Source organism: Ovis aries, chromosome Y (genome assembly GCF_016772045.2).
Source record: "Ovis aries strain OAR_USU_Benz2616 breed Rambouillet chromosome Y, ARS-UI_Ramb_v3.0, whole genome shotgun sequence".
In the NCBI taxonomy this organism is placed as follows: Eukaryota; Metazoa; Chordata; class Mammalia; order Artiodactyla; family Bovidae; genus Ovis; species Ovis aries.
In genome coordinates this window covers 15,970,132-15,982,062 of record NC_082741.1, presented here as the reverse complement: position 1 = coordinate 15,982,062, position 11,931 = coordinate 15,970,132, and the positions used below count along the sequence as shown (strand labels likewise).

At 40.6% G+C, this 11,931-nt stretch overlaps 1 protein-coding gene across 1 annotated transcript; it reads left to right on the top strand.

Moving 5' to 3' along the window:
* The first annotated feature begins 9,239 nt into the window (after positions 1-9,239).
* LOC132658992 (heat shock transcription factor, Y-linked-like) lies at positions 9,240-10,970 on the top strand. Its single transcript, XM_060408509.1, has 2 exons — positions 9,240-9,749; positions 10,239-10,970. The coding sequence occupies exons 1-2, from the start codon at positions 9,240-9,242 to the stop codon at positions 10,968-10,970; spliced, it is 1,242 nt and encodes a 413-aa protein (XP_060264492.1).
* Positions 10,971-11,931: the final 961 nt, after the last annotated feature.

Here is an 11,931-nt window from a genome sequence, read left to right as displayed (position 1 = left end):
AAATGTCCTATAGATATCAATTAGGTCTAACTGGTCTAATGTACCATTTAAAGTTTGCGTTTCTTTGTTAATTTTCTGTTTAGTTGATCTGTCCATAGGTGTGAGTGGGGTATTAAAGTCTCCCACTATTATTGTGTTATTGTTGATTTCCCCTTTCATACTTGTTAGCATTTGTCTTACATATTGTGGTGCTCCTATATTGGGTGCATATATATTTATAATTGTTATATCTTCTTCTTGGATTGTTCCTTTGATCATTATGTAGTGGCCTTCTTTGTCTCTTTTCACAGCCTTTGTTTTAAAGTCTATTTTATCGGATATGAGTATTGCCACTCCTGCTTTCTTTTGGTCTCTATTCGCGTGGTATATCTTTTTCCAGCCCTTCACTTTCAGTCTGTATGTGTCCCTTGTTTTGAGGTGGGTCTCTTGTAAGCAGCATATAGAGGGGTCTTGTTTTTGTATCCATTCGGCCAGTCTTTATCTTTTGGTTGGGGCGTTCAACCAATTTACTTTTAAGGTAATTATTGATAAGTATGATCCCGTTGCCATTTACTTTATTGTTTTGGGTTCGGGTTTATACACCCTTTTCGTGTTTCCTGTCTAGAGGATATCCTTTAGAATTTTTTGGAGAGCTGGTTTGGTGGTGCTGAATTCTCTCAGCTTTTGCTTGTCTGTAAAGCTTTTGATTTCTCCTTCGTATTTGAATGAGATCCTTGCTGGGTACAGTAATCTGGGCTGTAGGTTATTGTCTTTAATCACTTTAAGTATGTCTTGCCATTCCCTCCTGGCCTGAAGAGTTTCTATTGACAGATCAGCTGTTATCCTTATTGGAATCCCCTTGTGTGTTATTTGTTGTTTTTCCCTTGCTGCTTTTAGTATTTGTTCTTTGTGTTTGATCTTTGTTAATTTGATTAATATGTGTCTTGGGGTGTTTCGCCTTGGGTTTATCCTATTTGGGACTCTCTGTGTTTCTTGGACTTGGGTGATTATTTCCTTCCCCATTTTAGGGAAGTTTTCAACTATTATCTCCTTAAGGATTTTCTCATGATCTTTCTTGCTGTCTTCTTCTTCTGGGAATCCTATAATTCGAATGTTGGAGCATTTCATATTGTCCTGGAGGTCTCTGAGATTGTCCTCATTTCTTTTAATTCATTTTTCTTGTTTCCTCTCTGATTCATTTATTTCTACCATTCTATCTTCTATTTCACTAATCCTATCTTCTGCCTCCGTTATTCTACTATTTGTTGCCTCCAGAGTGTTTCTGATCTCATTTATTGTGTTATTCATTATATTTTGACTCTTTTTTATTTCTTCTAGGTCCTTGTTAAACCTTTCTTGCATCTTCTCAATCCTTGTCTCTAGGCTATTTATCTGTGTTTCCATTTTGATTTCAATATTTTGGATCATTTTCACTATCAATATTCGGAATTCCTTCTCCGCTAGATTCCCTACTTCTTCCTCTTTTCTTTGGTTTGGTGGGCAACTCTCCTGTTCCTTTACCTGCTGAGTATTCCTCTGTCTCTTCATCTTGGTTATATTGCTGCGTTTGGGGTGGCCTTTTTATATTCTGATAATTTGTGGAGTTCTCTTTATTATGGAGCTTCCTCACTTTGGGTGGGATTCTATCAGTGGCTTGTCAAGGTTTCCTGGTTAGGGAGGCTTGTGTTGGAGTTTTTGTGGGTGGAGCTGGGTTTCTTCTCTCTGGAGTGCAGTGGAGTGACCCGTAATGGGTTATGAAACATAAAGGTTTGCGGATAATTTTGAGCTGCCTGTATATTGAGGCTCAGGGGAGTGTTCCTGTGTTGCTGGAGAATTTGCGTGGTATGTCTTGTTTTGGAACTTGTTGGCCCTTGGGTGGAGCTTGGTTTCAGTGTAGGTATGAAGGCATTTGATGAGCTCCTATTGCTTAATGTTCCCTGAATTCAAGAGTTCTCTAATGTTTTCAGGCTTTGGGTTTAAGCTTCCTGCTTCTGGTTTTCAGTTTTATTTTCACAGTAGCCTCTAGACTTCTCCATCTATACAGCACCGATGATAAAACATCTAGGTTAAAGATGAAAAGTTTCTCCACCTTGAGGGACACTCAGAGAGGTTCACTGAGTTACAAGGAGAAGAGAAGATGGAGGGGGTAGTTAGAGGTAACTGGAATGAGATGCGGTGAGATCAAGAGAGGAGAGAGCAAGCTAGCCAGTAGTCACTTCCTTATGTGCGCTCTATAGTCTGGACCGCTCAGAGGTATTTACAGAGTTATACGGGGAAGAGGAGAGGGAGGAAGTAGACAGAGGTGGCCAGGAGGATAAGAGAGAGGAATGAGTAGGAGAGAGACAAATCCTGCCAGTAACCAGTTCCTTAGGTGTTCTCTACCGTCTGGAACACACAGAGATTCACAGAGTTGGATAGAGAAGAGATGGGGGAGAAAAGAGACAGAGGCCACCTGGTGGAGAAAAAGGAGAGGCCAGAGGAGGAGAGAGTGGACAAGCCAGTAATCTCGCTCTCAGGTAAACTTGGGTAGTGAAGTTTGGGTTTTTAAATGTACAAAATTGACAACAAAGATTAAAAATCTGGAGTAGAGGTTGGATTTTCAAAGATACAATATTAAAGAAAAGCAGAAGGAAAAAGGAAGAAAGAAAAAAAAAAAGAATTTTTAAAAAACAAACAAAGAAAACAAAACAAAACAAAACACCAACAACCATCCAAAGAGTATATATGGTGTTTGCCTTAAAAAAAAAAAAAAAAAGTATTTTTTTAAAAAAAATAGTAATACTAGGTTATAGAAATAAAAATTAGAGGAGAAATAGAAGACTTAACAATTTAAAAAAAAGCTCGAAAAAAAAGAAAAAAAAGCAAAAGGCAAAAAAAAAAGAATAATATATTAAAAAATTAAAAATATATCTGGCTCTTCCTTGATGTTATGGGCCGTGTGGGATCACTTCCAAGGTGGTTCCCTCTGTTTAACTTCTTCTGTTTGCTGGTTTTTAGGCTCACTAGTTCAGTCGCGCTGTGGGGAGGGGGGATGCTGCAAACAAATAGCACTGTCGTGTGTACACCGTATCTCTGCCCAGCTTGACCTGTCCTTCCTCGTGGCGCACAAACCGCTCCGGCTCTACGATGCTCAGCCGGGAACCGTCTGGGGCCGGCCCTAGGCTGCGTGCACTTCCCCGGTCCAAGCCGCTCAGGTTCGGCCCTCCGGCAGCCCTCAGAGGCACAAATGCGGCTGGGACTGCGCTTTGTGCCCTTCCCAGGTCCGAGTAGCTCAGGAGTTTGGCAAGCGCAATCGCTGCGGCTTGCCACCTTTTCCGCCGCTGCTGCTCAGCTCTCTGGGTGGACCGCTGGCGCACCCCGTGAGGCAGACTGTGACTGTCCAGCACCCCCAGAAGTCTTAGCAAAGGAGCCTGCTTGCAGTTAGGTACGTAAAGTCTCTCCGGGTCTGCAATTGCCCCTTTCCAGTCCTTACAGCTCTGGCTGCCTGTCCCCGGCGGGGAATAGTCTGTAGCCGGCTTTTTCCGTTCCGTCCTTTGTTCTGTGCTGGGTCCTGGCGGTGTCTTATGTTCGAGCTTTTCGCGTGGTAGCTATCCCACAGTCTGGTTTGCTAGCCCAAGTTAGATCGTTCTGGTGGAGCGTGGGGCGTTCCTGCCCGATTCTTACAAAGCTCTGCAGCCCGCGCCTCCCGCGCGTCCCTGCCCAGCCCCCACTTCCCAATGGCGGATGCAGGCGTCTGTGCTGCTTTTCCGCTGGGGGAGTTACTGGTGGGCTTGTAATCTCTTGGTTTTAATTATTTATCTATTTTTCCTCCCTGTTATGTTGCCCTCTGTGTTTCCAAGGCTCGCCACAGACTCGGCAGGGAGAGTGTTTCCTGGTGTTTGGAAACCTCTCTTCTTAAAATTCCCTTCCCGGGACGGGCTTCCCTTCCCGGGACGGAGCTCCCTCCCCGCCTCCTTTGTCTCCTTTTTCGTTTCTTATATTTTTTCCTACCTGTTTTTGAAGACAATGGTCTGCTTTTCTGGTTGCCTGATGTCCTCTGCCAGCCTACAGAAGTTGTTTTGTGGAGTTTGCTCGGTGTTGAAATGTTCTTTTGAGGAATTTGTGAGGGAGAACGTGATCTTCCCGTCCTATTCCTCCGCCATCTTTCCCTCCGACGTAAGAGTATGTTCTTTATATGTGGATCTTTTTTACTCGCCTTCATGCAGGATCATTGTTACTGTCTTCCTATATCCCATTTATATGCATTAATAAACAATATTTCCCTCTCTCTTTCTAACTTTCTTTTTTAACTCTGAATAATAGGCTGCAGGTTGAACTGCCTCATTAAAAGTGACACAAATATATGTTTTTTCTCTAGCTAAGTAATATTCCATTTGGATATGTAGCAAAACTTGCTTATATTTTCATCTGAAGATGTGCATCTAGATTACTTCCATGTCATAGCTTTTGTAAAGAGAATTGAAATAAACACTGGGGTACATGTGGCTCTTGATTGTAATTCCCTCTGGCTATATGCCAAGAAGTGGGGTTGTTCAGTCATATGACAGTTCTAGTCCAAGTTTCTCAAGGAATCTCCAATCTGTTCTGCATACAGGTTGTACCAGTTTGTGGTACCACTAACAGTGTATTAGGGTTAACTTTTCTCCACACTCTCTCCAGGATGTCGTGCTTGTAGAATTTCTGGTGATGGCCACTCTGAACAGTGTGATATGACTACACATTAATTTTTAATTTTTGTTTCCCTAATGATGAATGATTTTAAGCATATTTCCTGTGTTTGTTAGCCATCTGTACGTCTTCTTTAAAGAAATGTCTGTTTATGGCTTTTGTCCCCTTTTAGTGATGCTGTGAAAGTACTTCACTCAATATGCCAGCAAGTTTGGAAACCTCAGCAGTGGCTAAAGGACTGGAAAAGGTCAGTTTTCATTCCAATCCCAAAGAAAGGCAGTGTTAAAGAATGCTCAAATCACCGCACAATTGCATCCATCTCACACGCTAGTTAAGTAATGCTCAAAATTCTCCAAGCCAGGCTTCAGTAATACATGAACCATGAACTTTCAGATGTTCAAGCAGGTTTTACAAAAGGCAGAGGAACCAGGGATCAAAATGCCAACATCAGCTGGATCATTGACAAAGCAGGAGAGTTCCAGAATAACATCTATTTCTGCTTTATTGACTATGCCAAAGTCTTTGACTGTGTGGATCACAATAAACTGTGGAAAATTCTGAAAGAGATGGGAATACCGGACTACCTGAACTCTTGAGAAACCTATATGTAGGCCAAGAAGCAACGGTTAGAACGGGACATGGAACTGCAGACTGGTTCCAAATAGGAAAATGAGTCCATCAAGGCTGTATATTGTGACTCTGCTTGTTTAATTTATGTGCAGAGTACATGATAAGAAACGCTGGGCTGGAAGAAGCACGAGCTGGAATGAAGACTGCCAGGAGAAATATCAATCACCTCACATATGCAGATGACACCACTCTTATGGCAGAAAGTGATATGGAACTAAAAAGCTTCTTGATGAAACTGAAAGAGGAGAGTGAAAATGTTGGCTGAAAGCTCAAAATTCAGAAAACTAAGATCATGGCATCTGGTCCCATGATTTCATGGGAAATAGATGGGGAAACAGTGGAAACAGTGTCAGATTTTATTTTCGGGGGGCTCCAAAATCACTGCAGATATTGATTGCGGCCAGGAAATTAAAAGGCGCTTACCCTATGAAAGGAAAGTTATGACCATCCTAGATAGCATATTCAAAAGCAGAGACATTATTTTGCCAACAAAGTTCCGTCTAGTCAAGACTATGGTTTTTCCACTAGTCATGAATGGATATGAGAGTTGGACTGTGAAGAAAGCTGAGCACTGCAGAATTGATGTTTTGGAACTGTAGTGTTGGAAAAGACTCCTGAAATTCCCTTGGACTGCAAGGAAGTCCAACCCGTCCATTCTAAAGAAGATCATTCCTGGGTGTTCTTTGGAAAGGATGATGCTAAAGCTGAAACCCCAGTACTTTGGCCACCTCATGTGAAGAGTTGACTCATTGGAAAAACTCTGAAGCTTGGAGGGATTGGAGGCAGGAGAAGGGGACGACAGAGGATGAGATGGCTGGATGGCATCACTGACTTGATGGACATGAGTTTGTTTGAACTCCAGGAGTTGGTGATGGACAGGGAGTCCTGGTGTGCTGCAATTTATGGGGTCTCAAAAAGTCACACACGACTGAACTGAACTGAACTGAACTGAACTGAACTGAAGCAACTGACAAAGAATTAATCTCAAAAATATAAAAGCAACTCCTGAACCTCAATTCCAGGAAAATAAACGACCCCATGATAAAAAAGGCAAAAGGACTAAACAAACATTTCTCCAAAGATGACATACAGAATGCTAACAAACATATGAAAAAGCAGCTCAACATCACTCATTATCAGAAAAATGCAAATCAAAACTATAAAGAGGTACCATTCCATGCCAGTCAGAATGACTGCTATCCAAAAGTCTACTAGCAATAAATGCTGGGGAGGGTGTGGAGAAAAGGGAACCCTCTTACACTGTTAGTGGGATTGCAAACTAGTACAGCCACTATGGAGAACACTGTGGAGATTTCTTAAAAAAACAAACAAACACACACACACACACAAACAAAAAACTGTAAAAAGAACTGTCATACGACCCAGAAATCCCGCTGCTGGGCATACACACCAAGGAAATCAGAATTGAAAGAGGCAAGTGTACCCCAATATCCATCACAGCATTATTTGTAATAGTCAGGACATGGATGCATGATGGATGTCCATCAGCAGACTAATGGATAAGAAAGCTGTGGTACATGTACACAATGGAGTATTACTCAGCCAATAAAAAGAATACGTTTCAATCAGTTCTAGTGAGGTGGATGAAACTGAAGCCTATTATACATAGTGAAGTTAGCCAGAAAGAAAAATACCAGTAGAGTAAACTAGCGCCTATATGTAGAATTTAGAAAGATGGTCATGATAAACCTGTACGTGAGATAGCAAAATAGACACAGATGTATAGAACAGTCTTTTGGATTCTATGAGAGAGGGTGAGAGTGGGATGATTTGGGATAATGGCATTGAAACATATGTAATATTATTTGTCAAATGAATAGCCAGACCAGGTTCGATATAATAGAGAGATATGTTTTCATAACATAAACTATTGATACCAAGCTTAGATTTTAGAATTGTTTCCAACTCCATGCTCCATCTCAACAGGAAAGAGCCAAAGTTGTTGCTGACTCAATCACTCCAAGAGCTGGGAAACCTGAAAAAGAAACTGAACCTGCACTGAGATTTTCTGTCACATTTATGATCAAGCTCTAAGTCCAAGACTGTTTTTCCTTTCTTGTACTAAGCAGTCCCTTCTTAAGATTGTAAAACATGGAAATCGAGAGAGAGAGAGAGAGAGAGAGGTAGGAAATTTTTGACCTCCTCATGTTCAAAAGTAATTTTAATCAGAGAACCTAGAAAGGACAGAAACTAAGGAAAATAATCAAGCAATAGAGAATAATTATGATGCAGCCATTAAGCAAATTCAAGAGTCTTTAATCCCTCCTCAAGGGCCATCGTGGAGAAGGAAATGACAACTCACCCCAGTGTTCTTGCCTGGAAAATCCCAGGGACGGGGGAGCCTGGTGGCCTGCCATTTCTGGGGTCGCACAGAATCGGACACAACTGAAGCGAATTAGCAGCAGCAGCAGCAGCAGCAAGGGCCATCAATAACATTCTGAACAATATCCTGTGAACAGTTTTGGAGATGCTAAAGCCCAAACCAGGCAGAAATTTAAGTACCTAGTTGGAACTAGATGGTCGATGATGTGGACTCCCAATATCCTCAGTAATAGGCCATTAGTAGAATGTCCCAATATTGATCACAGACCCCATGTTCCACCCTCGCTCAGGCATTAAAATATTTCCCCTGAAAGTATTTGGAGATTTGCATCTTTGAAGCACCAACTGCTAAGACATCTTGCTCAGTCCTACAATAAGCACTTACCACCCCCCCTCCACTGAAACCCAGTCAGTTCATAAATTTTTTTTTTTTTTTTTTGCACAGAAGCAAGTAGACCAAGTCTGCTAGGGTAACACTACTGAATATTAAGAATGTGTGTATAGAAGGATGAAAAATCACTTGTATTTCAGAAATAAACTAGATTTATTGATGTGATTTTTCAATAACCCTGTATGCAAGACAGCAAAAGAGACACAGGTGTCTAGAACATTCTTTTGGACCCTGTGGGAGAGTGAGAGGGTGGGATGACTTGGGAGCATGGCATTGAAACATGTATAATATCATATATGAAATGAGTCGCCAGCTCAGGTTCAATGCATGATACTGGATGCTTGGGGCTGGTGCACTGGAATGACCCAGAGGGATGGCAGGGGTTGGGAGGAGGGAAGGGGTTCAGGAAGGGGAACACGTGTATACCTGTGGCAGATATATGTTAATGCATGGCAAAACAAATACAATAATGAAAAGTAATTATCCTCCAATTAAAATAAATAAATTTGTGATTTTTTAAGAAATCATCCAAAAACCTCCATACCTACATTGAAACCAAGCACCACCCAAGAGCCAGTAAGTTCCAGAGCAAGACATACCACGCAAATACTCCAGCTACACAGGAACATAGCCCGGAGCTTCAATATACAGGCTGCCCAAACAGCAAACCCATAGACATCTCAAAACTCACTACTGGACACTTCACTGCACTCCAGAGAGAAGAGATGCAGCTCCACCCACCAGAACACTGACGCAAACTTCCCTAACAAGGAAACTTGACAAGCCACTTGTCCAACCCCACCCACAGGGAGGAACCTCCACAATAAAGAGGAACCACAAACTGCCAGAAAGAGCAAGGCTATCCCAAACAAAGCAACCAAAAAACAAAAACAACAACAACAACAACAACAACAAAAACTCTTTAGTAAAGAGATTTTGCATCCTTCATGGTTTTGGTTACTGTTTCTGTAAACAGACTGTATTTTAAGTTGATGCTGAAGTAAACAGTGGTTGAACATTACCCTTCAATTGCTAGGAGACCAGTGACTTTGTGATGTCACAACTAACCTTCGATTGCTAGGAGACGAGTGATTTTGCGATGTCACAGCTTTTTGACTGGGAGGACCTCTGTGATGGTCTCGAGAGTTTCTCTCTGCAGGACAGGCAGACATAATTTGAAGCTGAACCAGACAAATGAGAAAATTATCTGAAGAAATGTTTCTCTGAGATGGCACATATTTCTTCAGAAATTCAAGATGGGTCTCCCAAAGATGAACCCACTGGTTCAGAAGCCTCCATTAGACCTTCTTTGTATGATTATACAACTGGGGACTCAGTTTTGAGATCTATGATTGAAGAATATGCTTTTCAGGCTTTGTCTGAGGAACTGGTGATCAAAAGGCCACACTACACATATCCTGTCTCTGAAACAGATGACACAAATGATTTTCTTTCACTCACATTTCCACAAAAACTTTGGAATATAGTTGAAAGTGATCAGTTTGTATCTATTTGGTGGGATGACACAGGCACATGTATAGTGATCAATGAAGAACTCTTTAAGAAAGAAGTCTTGGAAAGAAAGGATCCTTTCAGAATATTTGAAACCAAGAGTATGAAAAGTTTAATTCGACAGCTTAACCTTTATGGATTTCATAAAAAGCGGCAAACTGTTCAAAGATCGGCTTCACTACCTGTCTTTCTGGAAGAAGAAAACAACATCTCTCTTTTGAGTAAGGTATTCCAAAATTTTCACTTATTGCCAACATGTCAGATTAAACCATGTGACCTAGAAAGCATGTTCATATATGTAGCTAAAACAGAATTTAAACTTGAGATAACAAGTTGTTGAAAAAGTTTTATATTTTTTAAGTTGAAAACAGCTGGAGGTTAAAATATTGGATGTTAACAAACATTCCTTTTTTTTTTTAAGTTTTTTATTTTTTTAATTTTAAAATCTTTAATTCTTACATGTGTTCCCAAACATGAACCCCCCTCCCAGACAGAAGTTCTGAAGCTAAAGTGGTATTTACTGTATATATACAACATACTTTTAGTTGAGCATATTCTTTCTAACATGTTACCTGTTAAAACTACCAACAGGGGTATTTGATTTGATGTTATTTATTTGGTTCCATTAAAGGAATACGTTTTTATAACTTAGCTTTGTTTGTCAGTTTTACCTTGGTTTATAAAGAAACTAAATAATTTAATTCTTTGATTTTAGTTACAGACCTACTATAATCCAAATTTCAAAAGAGGCCATCCCCAACTTTTAGTAAGAATGCAAAGAAGAGTTGGAATTAACAATGTGTCTCCAATATCTTCATTAGTTCAAGGCAACAAGAAGCATGCTAAAGCAAGTGTCAAAAAAGATGATCATAACTCTGAATTTCTTCCAGAAATGAGTGGAGAGAGTGCATTTCCAGCCTCCACAAGTTTAAGTGTGCCTTTCATACAAAAGCCTCATACCAGCCAGGTAGTCGCTAATACAAGTGCCCTATCTCCATGTGCCTTACCTACCCCATCAGCAATATCAGTTAGACACACAGACCAGATTGTGGTAGATCAACCTGAAGTTTTACAAAAGTTGAGCAGTTTTAATTGGCACTCAAAGAGCAGCTGCACTCAAGTAAATGGCCACGTTGAGGACTTTGCTGCTACAACTGCATCTACTTCTCGGAACCACATCGAATCTCCATTACAGAGCAGTTATTCTGGACTGATGGTGGAACCTTCTAAATTTCCAGACAGGCATAGCGATATGTCAGCCCGTGACAGTCCTTTTCTTAACCTGCAAGAGAGAGGCAACTCATGGTTCTCAGTACCAACAATCGCTTATACAGCTGCCTCCTCTCTTCCGAGTAAACTCATCAACAATCATCAATATGTGAAAACCATCCTAATTAAAACTGACCTATCAAATACGTGTCAGATTATGGAGCCTAAAGGAGATTGAAATTTATATTCGGAGATGTCAACAGATGTCTACAATTCTTGTATTTGAACAATAAATTTCCATGTTCATCTTCATAGTTTCATTTTTTAATTTTCAAACAAGGAAGAGTAAAATGAGGCTTTAGTTCAATGGTTGGCTATTTTAATGCATGGTTTTATAAACACGTCAGTTCAAGAAAACATTCGTTATGCATCCTAGGTAAATGACACCTGATATAATATTTGTAAGCAAGAAAATGAGAACAAAGGGAAAAGAGGTAATGGGTGTAAAGTGATTTCTGAAATCATCCCTGATGAAATGAAGGGGTGCTAAATTAGGATGGTATGGGTGAAGGAAGAGATGCAAATAAAGTTAGAAAAATGAAAATACACAGTATGAACTTTGGTGCATTCACACATTACATTCTATTAGTTACTGGTAGAGTCTTAAAAGGTTAGACAGCAGATTGCTTTCATTATAGAAATTCATTCTGTCCTTGAAAATATAGATATTGCAGCATGTTCAAAATCTTGATCACAATTATGCCATCAGTGTGATAACAAAGATAACATGACATAATCAGTGACTGGCCCATGGTCAGCACAAGATATGTACTTTACAAGTGGTATTCTTAGTAGTATTCTATACTACTTTACAAGTGGTATTCTGGCATGCTAACTAGTTACGCGACCCCCGAGCGGTCGGCGTCCCCCAACTTCTTAGAGGGACAAGTGGCGTTCAGCCACCCGAGATTGAGCAATAACAGGTCTGTGATGCCCTTAGATGTCCGGTCATTTTCGTCTGCTGTCCTTAAGGACCCTCTTTATTTCCTGACACCAAGATTCCACCCTATAATTCCAAATGCATTTTTAGACGTTGCTTATCTGTCGCCACAGAGACAGAATAAATTCCTGGTGGTGACTGCAGCACATCAGCATGGTTCAAAAGTTCTTGAACAACATGATATCTGTTTTCCTTAGTA